The sequence below is a fragment of the Seriola aureovittata genome, chromosome 9 (genome assembly GCF_021018895.1).
Source record: "Seriola aureovittata isolate HTS-2021-v1 ecotype China chromosome 9, ASM2101889v1, whole genome shotgun sequence".
Taxonomy (NCBI): Eukaryota; Metazoa; Chordata; class Actinopteri; order Carangiformes; family Carangidae; genus Seriola; species Seriola aureovittata.
This window is the reverse complement of record NC_079372.1, coordinates 16,300,130-16,317,805: the sequence shown is the minus strand read 5'-3', so window position 1 is coordinate 16,317,805 and position 17,676 is coordinate 16,300,130. Positions and strand designations below refer to the sequence as shown.

At 40.9% G+C, this 17,676-nt stretch overlaps 2 protein-coding genes across 4 annotated transcripts in view; one reads left to right on the top strand and one right to left on the bottom strand.

The window, feature by feature from the left end:
- The window catches only part of bcl2l1 (BCL2 like 1), a 31,099-nt gene extending 18,667 nt beyond the window's left edge, over positions 1 to 12,432 (top strand). For all 3 annotated transcript variants that reach the window (XM_056384441.1, XM_056384444.1, XM_056384443.1), the window contains one exon: positions 8,168 to 12,432. In XM_056384441.1, the coding sequence (XP_056240416.1) occupies positions 8,168 to 8,311 (144 nt within the window). In that variant the 3' untranslated portion in view covers positions 8,312 to 12,432. The remainder of the gene's footprint in view (positions 1 to 8,167) is intronic.
- A 288-nt stretch (positions 12,433 to 12,720) lies between these two features.
- LOC130174538 (cytochrome c oxidase subunit 4 isoform 2, mitochondrial) lies at positions 12,721 to 17,431 on the bottom strand. The gene is made up of 5 exons (XM_056384445.1): positions 17,271 to 17,431; positions 15,363 to 15,462; positions 14,257 to 14,421; positions 13,486 to 13,617; positions 12,721 to 13,165 (listed from the first exon to the last, which is right to left on the bottom strand). The coding sequence occupies exons 2-5, from the start codon at positions 15,460 to 15,462 to the stop codon at positions 13,032 to 13,034; spliced, it is 531 nt and encodes a 176-aa protein (XP_056240420.1). The 5' UTR covers positions 17,271 to 17,431; the 3' UTR covers positions 12,721 to 13,031.
- Positions 17,432 to 17,676: the final 245 nt, after the last annotated feature.

Sequence of the window (17,676 nt, the reverse complement as noted above, 5' to 3'; positions counted from 1 at the left end):
AGGAACAATGTATGTGTGTGTGCACACAAGGCCATGCAGTGTTCGGCTGTACACATCCCAAATGTTGCAACTTACAGGAAATGTTGCTCAGCGACAGCCAGGATGGATGACGTTTTTAAATGAGCTGGCTCAGTCTCCTTGTGACTTTCAGTGACCGTCAGGCTTTTGGTCACTGGCCTCTTGTTAACTTGCTCTCCCTTTTCCTTCCTCACCCCATGTTTTTAGGTCCTTTGCCTTCTCATTTTTGGGTTCCTAATCCATCTCTAAATGTTCCCTCCTATTTAGAATCAGTGTAACCAAGCCGTCACACAAGATAAATTATTCTTTAGAATCACTCTTATATAATATTGTCTCCATTTCTAGACAGCCCTCTCAAACATGTGGAAATAGAGGATGTATTGTCTCAGTATAAACAACATAAACATTATATTTAGTCTAGAAGAGAAAACTCTTTCTGTCATTTTCTCTCCTGTCTGTACATTGATGACTGTGCACATGTGACCTTTATCATGACTCAGTACACTCTGCTCAATCCTACACTACAGATATACAGATATACCCTTCATAACACATGCATATGGAATTCAAAACATGCTCATTGTGGTTTGGAGTCGTGTTTGTTCATCAGATACTGTAACAGTTTTACATGCTTTAGGTTTTGCACCAGGAAACCTACATATATCAAAACTGGGGATTCTTAAAAAAAAAAAACTGCCAGAGTTTTAATTTGATTCTGCTCACTACAGTTTATGTACACGTTAAAGCGCCAGCCACCAAAAGTAGAATCAAATGGTTTTTAAAAAAGCTTAAAACACCAAACCATAACCTGTGTGTCATCATCAATACCAGCATTGATGATTAATTTATTCCCACGATGAACCTCCTACAGTTCCTGTAACTTTCTACTTAACCTTTACCCTTTTCTCTGGATGGGACTGGTTCAAAGCTGGTTGATCTAGATTGTTCTTGTCAAGTCATTGCTATCCAGAGGGAGTGTTGCACACACGCACACACACACACACACACACACACACACACACACACACACGCATGCATGCACGCATGCACACACACACTCAAAGAGGCTCTTTGTTTGTCCAGAGGGAGGAATCTTTGTCTTCTATCAGAGTACTGTTTGTAGTTGGTGATACTGAATGCCCTGAATTCTTCTCTGCATACGAATGGCACCTTCCACATCCTTCCTGTTGCCAGCACTTTTTCATCACAGTCGACCGGTTTCCAGCCGCAGTTTGTGGCCAGTGCGGCCTGAATGTCACATGCTCAGCAGGTTGCTAGAAAGTGGTCCTTGTCTGTTGAAAGCGAGCTGTCCAGACCAGATGTTTCACACAGTCACAGAGAGACACTCACCTTGTTAAGAGAATATACAGCTGAACTTCAAAATTCACAACAAAATTAATCACAGAAATGAATGAATGATCATTTTGCTTGGCAATAAAGATGTTGATTGTTTTTTGATTAAACAATTAATCTTCAGTCAGGCCCCAGGATTTTTGTTTTGATAATTATATTTTTATTGCACCATAACAATGCTCGACACATCCATCACAATACCAGTCACAATTGACTTGAGCTTTAAGTGAGAATATTATGATGTAGAGGGAAATCCAGGTCTAATATGTGTTACATAGAAACAACAGGAACCCACATCCAATGGGCCCTTACCCTTTTCAATTAAGTTTGTTTACTGGCTCTCATAGCTCCATAAAACTGTAATTTCCTTTTATTTTAGCACTGATCCATTCCATTGGAAAAACCTTTCATGGAGGGTTTTCATTGATTCAGTTAAGTAGAGAAAAGAGCTTAGATCTATATCAGTCCAAGGTTCCTTCTTTATGGAGCAGCCTGCAAAACCTGGCCTGGATCTTTAGAAATAGTGCCCTTCAAAGTTGTATTAATATCTTTGGCTGCGCATGGCAACAGAAACTTAACTTCATCTGTCACTTAATACACAACTGTGGTCAGTTTTTTACTGTGAGGTTGTATCTCTTTGACTTCAAATCTTTGACATTTCTCCTCTGCAGTTTCCTGTTAGCTATCAGCTGATGTATGACATGTTATGTTGTGATAAGATAATACTGGCCTGTGCATTGGCCAGTTTATAGCTCTGGCTCTAGTCTTATGATTCTTCTGTCCAATTAACAGTCCCAAACCCTAAAAGTATATAAAATGATATGCAAATCCTGACATTTTGGAATCTAGACCAAGCAAATGTTTGTCATTTTTGCTTGATAAATTGTTTAAATCCATGAATTTGTTTACCAATCACTGAAAATTGTTTGTTTGGGATGTGTTAACTTTTAGTCATTTTACCAAGTAATGAAGTAGATAAACAGATTTGTCTGTATCTGCTCACTTGGCCTGATACTATAGGCACTCAGTTTGACATAATGATTGCACACAGGATTGCAAATATTATCTCAATGTACTTTTTCAAAGTGTCCTTATTGAATTTCATTCTGTCTTCAGCCCTGTTTTGCCTAAAATTAAGAGGATGTTGGGTGTTAGTCGATGTGTGTGTGCGCGCGCGCATGTCGTGTTCAGAGAATTTCAACATCAGGGGATTTTAGTGTTGCAGCTTGTTATGGTGCAACACTGGAGCAACTGACAAGTCAGAGCTGATGAATGGGAAGCTGCTGCTAATGATCCTTAAAACGCTCCTTTCCCCACATGTAGTATTGGGCCATTTATCAGCCACAGAGATGGACCTACAGGCCCAACACACTCACACACATCACACACACTAATCAGCTGCTTTCCGGTACCGTGGCAACCAACTGCAGAATCTCCTTCCCTGTGCCCCTTTACTATTTCTCTCCCTTTCTCTCTCTTACATCCAACCTTATGCTTTCATGAGCTAATCCTTTTTTTCCCTGGCTAACAAAGAGAGAGAAAGTTAAAGAGGTAGAAAAGCAGAAAAGAAACAGAGACGAGGCCTGAAAGCTCTCCGCAGGCCGCTGCCTAGCACCTGATTTCCTCTGGGAATGGAGCAGAGATAAAGAAATAAAGGCGTGACCGTGTGAAAGGGAAAGGAAGAGAGCAGATAAAGACCGGGTTTACCTGCCAGGTGGGACTATGGGAGATTGAGCATATCAAACCGACAGTGCTGCCTTGACATGTGCACAGTGAGCTGACTGGTAATGCTGCTAAAGAAATAAAGCAGGGGCCCCGCGCGTAATTTCATTTTATTCTGTAAAATCAAGTTTTTAAAAAAATATGTATTTTCTGATTTCCTGATTCTTAAGTTAAGAAATGGAGATGTTAGGCAGAGAGGTAACAGAAGAGTGATCTCTTTTCATTCATAGTTTGAAACGTGTATCCATATGCAAAGATGTGAACAGGAACAGTAGTAGATATCTGCAGGCACTGACAGTGATGTGACAGATGATTTATATTTAAATTCAAATAATAGCATGACATCCTGGTACCAATGATGGCATCACCAAAGGAATGGCTAGCTTGCAGTGTAGTGTGATTCATCCATTTAAATATGTCAAATAAACAACCAATAGTTAAGAAACTGCTTCGATTGTTTTTGGATGGTAGGTGACGTGCAATCTCTGAGCTGTTCACTCTATTATTGTGTGTTATTGTGTGATAGAAAACAGGGTTTGGGCAAGTGTCCAGGAGTGTCATAGACTGTTAGAGATCGCTTACTGCAGGTTTGACGTCTTTACATTTATTCTGCTGCAATAACGGATCAGAGAGAGCTAACAGACTAGGAGACGTGTATGTGTGTGTGTGTGTGTGTGTGGTGTGTGTGTGTGTGTGTGTGTGTGTGTGTGTCTTTTTGCGTGAGTGTGTCCTTGTTTGTGTGCAACATCTCATTTGAATCACTGACGACCCACCTGTCACCAAAACTAAGAGTATGTAAAGGCATGGCTCCGGAAACAAAAGATCAGAGCTAAAGATCATCTATACCTCTTTTCATGCTTTCAAAGGCTGTAAACTCGTCACCTGTGTGATGAACAAGGCCAACACAGGTAACTCCTGTGTGATCCAAAGATAGATATCACCAGAAAGTAAACAAGAAGTTTCTGATGCTGCTTGTTAACTGTCATTTTGACAGTGCAATATTTGGCATACAAACTGGTATTTTATTTGGGAATAATACTGTAGCATTGTAGTTCAGACATATTTAAAAAATTGAAAAAGGATGGAAAACTTCTATAAAAAACGATGTTTTATACATAAAAGGTTCATTACAATTGCTAACTAATATCCTATACCATATGCTGCAGCCTTTATTTATGCAAGATAATTGTTTTCAAATTTGACTTGTTTTGCTTGGAAGATGATGGATCTCGGGACTATTTTCAGTTTTCAAAAGCAGTCTCTATTATGGATAAGTCTGGTGATATTCTATATGTTTCTTATGAGCAGCAAATCCTAACTAAAACCAGCAATGACTAACCTACTAACCAATAAGTGTATAAAAGCCTGTTATATCTTCACCTGGGCCATAGACCTTCATTGTTGTTCAAAAACAATTAATGTGCCTCACTGTTGAACTGGCAGACATGTTCCTTCATTACTATGAACATGGCCACTGTAGATGGTCAGCTTTTCTAGAACATTATTAAGACTTTTTTTTTTTTTTTAAAGAAAAAAAAGAATCCATATTTGTGATCTGTTTTTAAAGATTTATATTATTAGCACTGTTGGTTTTTATTTTTTTGTTTTTTGACAATAACAAAAACACAGAATGCCACCAACCTCATCATTCAAGCCATTCTGCCCCCTTTGGTCTATGTGGATTCTTCCAGTCACATTAAATGAGCCAGCACAGACTCTGCTTTAGTCAGTGCAAGTGATTTATGCCCTAACAGGGACATCTGTGGGGATTCTGGTGGAGGTTTTAACCACAGTTCTTTTGGTAAAATATCTATGTTTGAATATTGCTAAGAAGAGTCATGGTCTTACTCATACAAGTAAGTGCAGATGTTAGCTGTTGAACTAAATCTAAGCAAATCTAGACAAGACTTCTGTTAATAAATAAAGCATATGAATATAAATAGATACCCGAACAAGTAATGTTTAGCTGTCGAGCATTTGAAGGAGCGCTCCTTTACATCACATGACACTATCACATAATCAATAGACACATTGCTTCATGATATCTTTCCTGCCCTCCATAGTAACATGTCTTGACATGTCCATTTTACAGGTGTCAGTCACCATCACAAGGTGCTGTAGTTTTGTTCTCTACACCCTCATTCCTCACATTGTTCTAGGCAGCGGTCACACAGCTCTTAAGAAACACTTAAGGGGCAGCAGTAAAACACTGACTCGTATTACATGATGTACAGTACGGTGTAATCACACTACGTCATTATTTACTTTAGTTCCATTTATCAATCCCCTGTGCATAATTCAAGCTGCTTTACTTTATTGCTGCTCAGTAATCAAGACACTTAAAAGCAACTTTCCTCCAGTACTGCTTTCAACCCAGCCTCTTGTTGCACACACTCCTGTGTGTGTGTCCATCCATGTTATCATCTGTGTCTTAAGTTGCATCAATAGCCTTTTCTAAAAATGGCCAAGAGGAAGTCGGTAAAACTGAAGACAAATATTTAATCCTCTTGGCAGCTTCCTCACACACAGACAGTAAAGAGTCTCTTTGATTCCTCACAATCATTAACAAGGCCTTGGTAAAGAGAGTCAGTATTTGAGGCCAACCTGTTCTAGCCTTGACTGAACTATGTATGACAAGAAGCCAGGCCTCCAGTGAAGCCTCCAGACCTGCTTCTGTGTGCACGAAGCTACATATTTACACATTCCTTAGATGCTACTCATTGACCGGGGCCACTGATCTCAACTCAAGTGTAAAAGCCTCTCAAGGATGTTTTGATTAGTGTTTTACAGTAGAAGTATTCATGTGTTTATTTAATAGAGTGAAACCATGAATGAAAGACTCTACTGTGAGACCAGCTTGGCTCTCTGAACCCACAACCTGCCCTAGAGATCCAAAGATTTAGACAGAGGTCTCAACAAATGTTTTGGTTGCATTTATGGGAAAAACCTCGTTATCACCTTCTGAATTTTGAAACAAACCAAAACAGTGTACAGATGGTTCATCATGATGAAGGATGTCAGCAAGTGCTTTTTAATGGGCTTTTAAACCAATAAATAAGATGCACCAGGCTTACACACACACACACACACACACACACACACACACACACACACACACACACACACACACACACATATAAATAGCTTAGGAGAAAATCTGACGGAAATGTATTTATTACAATAAATGGTGCTATAAATAAGTTCTTGTGATGACACATGCATAGGGCTGCCATCAGTTTATGGTTAAGGTCGGAGCATGAATGAGGTCACCACCGCACCATCTCCACCATCTCTAATCTTCCACTTGCACATTCACACTCTGCATGTTCTTAGAAACACTAGCCACAAAGTTAAGATTTGTTTCCTTAGAACCCCTGCGTAGCATCATATTTCTGCAGAAATGCACCAACATCCGTCTCATACTTAAATTATTTACAAGTAATCCTGTTATTATGTGTGTGTCATTGTTGGCCTATTTCCTGAGAGCTCAGGGACCAGTCAGTTTCATTGTTTTAGTCTTTAATGGTCCATTTGTGGTGATGATGTCACATATCAAGCAGGAAGAGATGCGGGGGCGTGAAAGAAACTGAACTCCACACCTCTGTTATCAAACCAAAATCAGAATGACCTAAAGCTCCTGGAATGACTTAGGAATGAAAGTCACCACCCTTCTCTGTGAACCACCTCTGATTTATGACTGTCACTTCTTCATATTGTTTCACTCACGTGTCCATTTGGCCCCAACTAGTAACTGCTCACTGGCTGGTTCCCTTCAACAAATCCTGGGTTTGTGAGAGCCCTGAACCTTGAACATGCCCAGTGAGTGTGACTGTGGTCTAAACGTAGCTGAATGTGGCATGTAAGGCATTTCTATCTCTGGATGAAAGCTGAGGTTCTGCACTTTATTTATCGGTTGCCATGGGGAATCCTGTTGTTGGAGCTTGTTTTCACCTACCACGCAGATTGCTTACTCAGTGTTAAGTTAAGTTTAGTCAGCTGAGTTTGTTAAACTTTCTGGAACAGCCCCCATGTTCCTGTAACTCCTTTTGATACAGCTATGATGATATCCACTGCTTTGTTTCTCTGTTTCCAGCAATAGCCCCTAACCCAACCCCACCCCTGCATTCTTTCTGTGTCTCAGTCATTCCTGCTTAGTCCTTTCACTTTCTTGTTCCCGTCCTCTTTCTCAGCAGTAACGACCCACAGTAGACCTCTTGTCCTGCCTGTATAATGACCGAATCAGACATCTTAATTAGTCATGTGACCTTCATTCAGTATAAGCTGCATGAGTGAGCTGAGTGAAGCTCTGACACTATAAAAGTAGAAACAACATGAACATCATCAGTAGTGACTCAGTGGGCTGTGTCCACCTCAGCTGATCTGCTGTTGTGTTTGTACATGAGATCTGAGCCTGGCTGCCGCCTCCCTGTGGCCATAGATCAGAACTGCAGGCTCTGTAGCTCATTTCCAGGAAATGATTTCAGTGGGCGGCAATGTAGGCTTGGCAGAGTGAAGACAACGGTGGGAGAGAATGTCAGCAACAACAGTGTTTCAGCAGGGATCTGCTGCAGAACTGATAGGATGCAGGCAAGAGGAGGGGAGGTTTGGTGGAACATTTTTAAAGTGAGAGCTGCTGTGACCGGCTGCTGATTAAGGGTTTAATGATGTGGGTTTTTTCCTTTTTAATCAATGAGATCTTGTCGTTGGTGTGAGCAGCTTCAATGAAGGTGGCTTTTGGGGCTTTTTTTCTGCTTGTGATGGTGCCTTACCTGTGTGATTGGTGTGCTGCATGGAACTTTCCACACATGAACATGTCTGTTGTGACAGTCATAAGAATACCCAGATGTGGGTGTCTCAGCAGCTGTCTGCTTGTTTGAGGCCTGGAGACCTTTACAGAGGGGAATCTACCTGACTCTCTAAACCTGTCTGTGGCTTTCTTTTCTTTCTTTTTTCTTTCTAAAGGGTTGTTTTGGGAAGTGTATATGTGTGTGGGTTTTTTTATATTTGAATATATCTCATATAGTCAGCAGGAAATACCCTGGTGTTAACCCTTTCTTTTTTCCATGTCTTCCAGGAGCGATTTGCTGAAATCTTTGGGCAGGACGCAGCAGCAGAGAGCAGGAGGTCTCAGGAGAGTTTTAAGAAGTGGCTGCTGGCGGGGATGACCCTGGTGACCGGGGTTGTGGTGGGCTCACTGATCGCCCAAAAGCGCCTGTGAGAGGAGATAGACGAAAACCCTCTTAACGCTCGTCTCCCACGTCCCTCTCCACCTGCCTCCTTCAACACCCTCAGCTTACACACCGCGAAAGTTAAAATGAAGGTCCTGTTTGTCTCCTCAGAACTGCTGATGATGTTTACTTTACTTTTCCCCCCGGACTGAGAATCCTCACATTGTTGGACTTTGAGAAAAAGACAGAGAAGAGGAGGAGTTACAATTATTCATGTTTCCACCTTACGCCCACCCTGGTGAAAAATGCATGGTTATACAGAGACAGGCATATTATTCTTTAATTCATTAAATCACCGTTCTTTCTGTTCCCTTTCTCCACTTGTTCCTGTATGATTTTTTTTTTTCTTTTTGTATGTGTGTTTTAGTTTTAACAAATTTTTGTTTCCCATTTTCATCCTCAAAAGAGGCAAAAAGATTCCAGTCTCCACAGTTAACCCAGACCTGTCTGATATAAAGAGCCAGCCTGAGCTGCTCTACATGTCTCGTCTTGAAGCTTGTTTTGTTGCACGTCCCCACACACAGCTCGACAATAGCTTTGTATGTGCCATATGGAGAGTAAAAGCAGGGACGGATGTAGCACCTGCCCCTGAACAGCTTCTGTAGTTCCCATTCCCTGCCAGCCGCCCTGATCACCAACACATACAGTGTAACATCATAATCCATGACTGCATACACGGATTGTTTTGTCTTGCTCTGTGCTCATGCTTCTAGGTTTTGTATGAATGATACATGAAAAGGAGTCAAACAGACTTTAGTTAACAGAACATGGGAGTCTTCAACTAAAAACCTTGTGGGAAACTAAATCCTCTGCTTGTTTGTGTTTGTTGGTGCGTTTGGTTTTTGGATTTGTGAAACATTGAAACCCCACTGCTCCCGCTGATCTGTGCTTCATGGTCACACTTGGCCTTGATCTGATCCTGATTGTGTTTAGTCAGCCTGCTGACTGCCAGATCACCATGTGTGTGGCAACTCCTCAGAATCAGTGTGACTGCATTTCAGACGAGCAGCGTGCCGTGGCTCAGACCTTCCGTGTTTACTTCACAGTAGCTAAAGAATGCAGCGAATACTGTAGCAACACACACACACACACACACACACACAGATGAGAGCGGCACCGGTCACAGCGACACTCAGACGACTCGGAAAGATCTTTCAACAGCATGAAAGACTCTTTCATCTCGACAGTCTTCAGGGTTGATACTTGGATATTTGAATATTTGGATGTTAAGCTGTCATTTTGGTTACACTTTACTTTAACCCCTTCCCCTCCATTTAGTTTTTATAAACAACATAAAAACAAGCAATAAATGGTTTATAATACACTATAAATGTAATTGTGAGCAGCTATAAGGTTTTACTAATGTATGTGTTGACAATTACGGCGTCTGTGAAGCATCCATTACTAGTGCGTTAACAGTTAATGAATGATTGACAATATAACGCAGCTTCAGTTTAATGTTCTCTATGATTGAACACCAACTGTGTGTTATCAGAAGTTTTACAATTCACTCTTAGGCGGGAAAAAAACAGATAGTGATAAATTATAGTGATAATTTTTTTTCCTTAATGTGACCAAGATACAAACAAGTGGCGAAATTAGACAAAAAAATATAAAAATAAAAAAAACTTGTCAGTGCTCTCTGGTGACACTGTCCAACTCAAGAACCAGTCAGTTTTACATTCCTGCTCCTTGTTGTCACTTACCAGCGAACATACACATTGTCAATCAATTATTCTCTGTTCATACTCCAGTTATGGAAGTTTCACAGGAGCCAACTGATGAAACGTTAATTAACACTTAAAATGTCTGTCTGGTTACAACCACTTGATGGAGGAAATAACTGATAATTAGAAAGCAAAAATGACAACAGTTAGTTAATGATTCTCAAATGTTAAACTTACCCCTTCTGTCTATATACAATAAAAAAAAATAATAATAATGATAAAATGAATTTCTTTGGGTTTTGGATTATTGACAGACAATTTTCAGTTGCATTTTATAGAATAAACGATGAATCAAGTCATCAAGAAAATACCCATTAGTTGCTGCCATAGTTGTTTATATACACTGCTCAGTATGGTGGTGGGGGGTTTAAGTAAAGTATCAGTCATTTTAAGTTTCCTAATCATGTGCTGCACTGATCAAACAGAAAACTATTTTTGCTGTTTTTTTTCCACCGTGTGCTAATTCACTAATCATTTCCATTAGTCAGATCCTACAGTCAGAGTTATGTTTCATGTTAACGTCACAGTAAACATCAGTTTATGTAGCAAACTGCAGCAGCAGCTGCCTGTGAGGAGACAATGCAGTTCTGCTTCAGAGGTTATTTGGTTTGAATTTGATGACAAATGTGTCAGAATGTGTCTGTTCACCATCTTAAACAAATCAGCAACTGTCTGTGGCGGCAGATGCGTAAAACTAGACACCCGAACCTTCATATCTCATCTCACACACACTCACTCCTAGTTATCCACACGTTACTTTCACAGTCCAGCCCCTCCACTTCCCCGCCTCGTCCTCCCCAGACACCTCAAATCTGTCAAATCTCCATCCGTCTCTCCTCCTCTCTCCCTCTCCATCCAGCTCCACCTCTTCCTCTGCGGTCCCCCGGCTGTCACTGCACCTAGTCACGTGTGTCAGTCACAGCTGGCCCACCTGCTGCTTCACATAAACACACCTCGGCACGCACAGACACGCTTGTAACACACACACACACACACACACACACACACACACACACACACCCGCCAATCAGATGTAGTCCACAAGAGACAGGGAGAAGGAGACCTCGTCTTTGTTTCTCAACATCTTTCAATCTTTAATTTAAAGCTGGAGTCGGAGGAGTGTTTGTCGCCAGGCGTTTCACGCATCAACAACTGGCAGCTCGATTAATTTACTGGGAAGGGAGGGAAAAGAGGGGTGGTGGTGGGGGATGTACCCCTCCCCATTCCCAGCATCTTCCAACTGCTTCAAATTTGATCTTATTTCAAATCCAATCTGCAGCTCACAACAATATGTCCCGGTGTGCTAAAGCAGAACAATATAAAGCACAATACAGCTTCAGTGCAGGACCGACAGGCGCCATCTGAAGCTCATCAAACAAGAGTTCAGCACTAGATTCAACCGTGTGGAGCCACACAGAGAAAACATTAAAGGAGGGGAGTGTAAAGAAAATATCTGGAAACATCCATCACTACACTGTCAGTGCAGCTGTGCCTCCATCTTCAAAGCAGGAGTCATCTCTCATCTCTCATGTTCACGTTTGCTCTTTTCCATCTTTACAGAATCATGTACATCTACCAACCGATGTTTCACAAAAATAAAATGACAAAAAAAACCTGATGAGTATCCCCCTCTAAATGCTTGTGTCCTGAGCATCTTATTAGCCAAGGTCTGCTCTCATACATTCCAGTACAGTATATATATATTTTTCTAGTGTGTGCCCCACCAAGAAGCTGCTCGTAGGCTTTTCTCTGCGGTCCAGGCCCTCACTTAAACAAATCCCCTTCTTACATATTATGTGTGTGTGTGTGTCTGTGTGTGTGTCTGTGTGTGTCTGTGTGTGTGTGTGTGTGTGTGTGTGTGTGTGTCTGTGTGTCTGTGTGTGTGCATGCGTGTGAGCTTTTGTTCCTGAAGGAGGCACAAATGAAGGAAGCGTGACAGCATTGGCACGACCCTATATATATATATATACTTATATATATATATATATATATATATATATATATGCTAGTTATTTAAACTAATTAGAATAGTACGTTAGCTTAGTAACATATTTAAGAAAAACAGAACTGATGGCTTTTAAACATTATTTATATTTGGTGTAAAAAGCATATTTGGCCTTAAAACTAAAAACCATCTTTCTATTGGTGTGCATTGTCATTCATTGTGCTTTTATTTTGTAGGACTGTTGGACTGCTACTAGACGAGAAAATGCAAAAACAAAGCAAGAGGATATTTTCAAAAGAGGAAAGTTGGGTCTCTGGTGCATTTTTGTTGGTCATAAGAGTCTAGAACAACCATGTCCAATGGTCTGTTTGTATGTCTTAGAATGGCATTGTAAGAATTTTTAAGTTCGTTTAAACCTAATAAAGCCGATGTTGGAGGACGTGTTGAGTCTGTCTCGTCTTTTCCAGAGTCTTGAACAATGGGTCAGACGGTCAGAGAAGTTCTTGCAGTTCATCCTAAAGAGGAATTCATTAACATACCAGCTTTAGTGACAATCCAGACGATGTGATGTCGAGACGTTTCACTCAAAACCACAAATGTGAAACTCATGGTTGCTCTATAATAAAAGTCAGATGATCCTGAGGACTCTGAGCATCAACGTGTGTACAGATTTCATGACAGTCAATCAAACACAACACAAAAACAAAAACACAATAAAAGACTGGCACAGAGACACAAGCAAAACTTTATTATCATACGGCTACACCTGGACGGGCACAGTTATCACCCTGACAGAAGGTCGCAGCGGCTGGAGGCAGAGGCGGCTGACTGAGGGCCAGAGGTGGCACAGTAAAGTAAAATTACCCCAGAGATGCCGACAGTGGATAAGCTCCGTCTTTCTAGTGGTTTTAACATTTATAATGCAACATTCAAATTCAGTTTTAGCTCAGCAGCAGCTTCGCAGAGCGGAACAAAGCCGTGCTCCGGAGTGACGGGTCCGAACTGTGAGCCACCTCAGCCGCAGTCCAACCTGTCTCTTTACTTCCACTGTTTCTTCTCATAGTCCCACTTGGCGGCGAAGCCCTCGACGGGGTTCACCCTCATGTCCAACATCCGCTTTAACTGTTTGGCCTGCCACTCCTCGTCAAAGGTCCTGGGGGTTTTAGGGTAGACTGGAACAGAGAGATACACAGCGCATCATTTAACACTGTAATGGAGTCAATATGAATATAAAAACACGTCTGTACATGAACATGAAGAGCTGCTACTCGTGACACTAATAAAGGGTTTAGATGAGTCAGTTGCAGCCCTGCTCTTGTGCATGCACTATACTTAAAAGGAGCAGAGCCATCATTAATGTTATTAGATACTTCTGTGCTTTTTCTGCACTGACAGGTCAAAATATCTGCTGCGAAACAGGTCTGCACCACGTAAAAACCCCTGCGGCACCAAGTGTGTGACGTTGAGGCAAACTTGCAGGCAGATTTATTACCGTAGACTTTCTGCCACCAGACCACCAGGCCAGTGAAGCCCAGAAAGATGAAGATGCCCCCCAGGACGGTCTTCCACTCCGCTGATGGCTTCTTTATCTCTGGGAAGGTATGACGAAACGCCAGCCGATACACTGCAGGCGGAGAGGGGCGGGGCAGAGGCAGAGGTCAAGAGGTCAAGAGGAGACATTAAATACATTATGTGAAACCCTCTCCTCTCTCTGTGACTGTGATTCCCAGACTGAACACTGAGTGAAACCAGTCAGTGAGTAGGTTTGAGTAGTTTGGGGCGTCCAGTGGCTGATCATTCTCTATACCCACATTTTGATTTAACACTCTCTATCTCTCCACGTGTGTCCTGTCTGAATCTCTACTGTCTCCATCGAATGAAAAAAATAATAATCAAAAAATAATCTATTAGTATTAAAACTTACAGAACTTACAAAACACCAAGCAAAGACAGAATATTACCTATTAGTGAAAGAAGTATTTAAATTGTTTACTAAAGTCAAAACCAATAGAACAGTGTAAAAGTACAAGTACATTAATTTTTTGGGGGTATTGATCAAAATGTATTTTAAGTTGTTGTTCTGCAGTAAAATCTCTCCTGTGACTGATGTATAATAACATTTGACATAATTAAATTGCTACTGATGCAACAGTGCAAATTTAAATAAATTACTTTTCACTACTGACTTTCCTTTGCTTATAAATGTAAACTTTAAACTGTGGATTTCCACACTCTGTGTATTGTGTGTGTTTGTGTTGCCTACAGGCGAGCTGCTCCTCTTTGGACAGCTGGCCCCAGGGTCCTTTCTCCTTCTGTTTCAGGCTCTTCTCAGCAGCACTGTGCGCCTCTTTGTAGGGTCTGTCAGGCAGAGGGAGGTCCACACGGTCCCAGTACATCGGGCGAGACATGTCCGTAGTCTCTGCCACGTCTGGAGGGACAGAGTCACCTTTTTTTAAATACTGCAACAAAATCCAGGCAAGAGACATTTTTGAAACCCAGAATTAGGGAATTCTACTTGACGAAACACAAAAGCCCAAAAGACAATCTGTATACATGGATGTGAAGTCATGGTGGTACAGCAGCGCCATCTGCTGGTCGGACAGACAGAGGCACATTATCAGACCTCATGCATAAAACTAAAATACTGAGAACTTTTATTTCAGTTAAACTAGTTGATTTAAATCTGGTTTCATACAGATTAATTTAGGCTGTTAGTCTTAACCTTTGCTGTTATCTCCAGGTAGGCTACCTGTCAGTTTCAGCAAACATCCACATTAACAATCTCCAGGTAGCTTTCTGAAAAATATGTGCAAGTGTGACATTGAAATCTATGACCTATTTACAGTTTTTTCATACTTTTCACAGACTTGATAGTAGCTGTCATCAATAATGGTACTTCCCTGGACTTTAGGCAGGGTCACAAATTTGGATAGTTGTGATTTCAGTGTATCAGTATTTACTCAGGTAATTTAAAGCATAATTTTGAGGTACTTTAGTTGAGCATTTCATTTTTCTGCTACTTTATACTTCACTTTCACCACATTTGAGAGGGAAATATTATTAGTTTCTTAGTGCATTCATTTCTAACTTCAGTTACTTCGTAGTTTCTGATTATTACGGCAAAAATGATAAACAAATAAATTATAAAGCATTATTGGAGATGAACACCTGTTGGTCTACACTTGGACAGCAACCAGCTGCAGTGACCTCTGACCCGGTTATGTAAACAGAGCTAAAAGAAAACTTCCCGCCCCCTGAATCTGCCTCAGTTCATCCAGAAAACAGTGACTTTTCTTCACGAGGTGCTTCCCCTCTTTTACCTCACAGGCACTAAGTTACATGGCGGATGTGGAAAAACACTAATCATACCGTGACCGTGGCTCGACATCCTCGCGCTGCTGGTGGACAAGGCCGCCGTCGCGCGCTTGACCAGTAGGCTTCCTACGCGCCCTGCAGACAGGTGGAGCATCTGAAAACACACAGGTAAACAGTTTATCACAGATTTGAACAGCAACCTTTGTTAATTATTCTCCACATACCCGCGTTAGAATAATCCTCTTACAAGTGGCTAATTATTGAGTTTAATAAACTAAGTTACTTCTTTCAGGTCCCTGAGCTGGGAGGGACAAAATAATCACTTAGCGATATATACAGTAGCGATATAAAGATGTGATCTACTTTTAGATTCGGGTGACTGAATTAGCTTTAGAAGTTTTCAATGAGCATAAAAATAAATATTTTTAGACAAATGAACCTTTCTGTGAAATATTTTTATATAAAATGTGTTCAGTGAAACTACATTAGGCAGTGAAACAAAACTAAAGTTCATTTCAAAATAGATTTAGATTTAGATACCTGTTTTAAAAGCAAATGTCCCAACAGTGCAAATGAACGTGGAAGAGCTGAATTTCAGTATATTTAGTCTATACTGTCACTTTTTTTTGTTATATACTTATATATAGTATATAGCTAAATGTTTACATCCAATATTATTTTGTTACAAAGTAAGTTGCATTGTTAAACAGGACAAAAGCACCTGGATGCGCGACATGACGCACAGAAGAGCATTTAAAGGGCAGCTGTAACTACAACCAGCAGTTCAGTGAAAGGCATGAAAGATATTTCGGTTCTGTAAGAGCTATTGTAAACACACAAATATGCACAGATCCATTTATGTAAAATAAACTCTTAATATCCATGATCCATCATGTTTGTGCTTTATAAAGGTGGTTTGGATGAAAGCCAGTGGAGAGTTCACAGTGCTGTTTACCAGGGAATTTTTGCAGTGATGCGGAGAGATTCTCTGTCTGATTATATTAGCATTAGCTTTAGCATTATATTAAATTATATTAAATTAAAAACTAATTGCAAAAGCAAAATGTGCGTCCTTGATGTCGGTGCCAGATGAATTTGAGGGTCAGCGATACACAACAGATCGCATCATGTGGACAACAGTGCATTGACCTTTAACTGAATTTTGAAAATGGTTCATGTTCACAGTCTGTGATTTAAGTTTGTCATTGATGAGGAAAATTGTTTAAATTATGCTTGAAGATTTAATATCTCTCACATTGCTTGTGTCCTTTCACCTGACTTTCTGTGGATTATTACACACACACACACACACACACACACACACACACACACACACACACGCACAGAAGCACACAGCGAGTGAAAATGGCGGATATTGGCAGGTAGTCAATTTAAGAGTCCATGCTGACCTTCTGAGAGGGACAGAAGTGAGGGGAAAGATTTGACCTGTTTACTGAAACATAATTAATGAAAAACAAGTCTCATTTTGTTACATACAGTCTTTTTATCTGAACACTGTTTATTACATGAGAAAAGGAACTGGAGGGAGCAATGGTTGCGTCCAGTAACAGATATCATTCAGCCTTCAAGTTTACTTTTTCATATAAGTGTTTTATTCCTGCAGAGACAAAACATGCACAGAATTCTTACGGAGAAATGTTTTAACCACTAGTTAATGTTTTTAATGTGGTTTAAATACAGCACCATCATGTTTGACATACTTCATTGTGTCTAGAGAACATTTTTCAGCTTCCTGTATCAACACAGCTGCTGCACATTTAAGCGTTTCATGAAATCTTTCAGCTCGATCTGTGTCACAGTTTCTATCTTTTCTGCACGTCCGCCACTCTCCCTAGCTGTGTGGGGTTAGGAAGGAGGGAGGGGGGTCTGTCCCACTGTCATCTCCTCCAGTGCTACCTATTATAGTCTTGTTTATTTGATCCAGCATAGGCAGATACTCACGGTAGTTGTTAGGGGAGTGCAACTGAAGTATCAGAAACTGCAACAGCAAAAGACCAAATCCTGAGAGAAAAGGGCTGTACAGGCCTTCTTTCCCGTTTTCGTCTCTGCTCTTATCGCCACATAAGAGTAAGCAGGAATCAACTGGTGGGCGGGCAAGAGAGCCTTGATGGGAGGAAGAGAGAGAGAGCAAGGGAAAGGGAGGGAGCTTAGAAAGGAGAGAGACCAAACCAGTGCAAGTAAACAATCTAGGAAAGCATGTGATAGGACTGGCAGAGGCAGAAAGAGAGAGTGGGTTGAGTTTAGTTTGCAGATCACAAACTCAACACAAGGATACTCTCTCTTCTCACTCTCTTCACAGCTCTTTTTCGCACAAGACGATGGGGTCGCTTTAGGTGAGGTTGCTTTA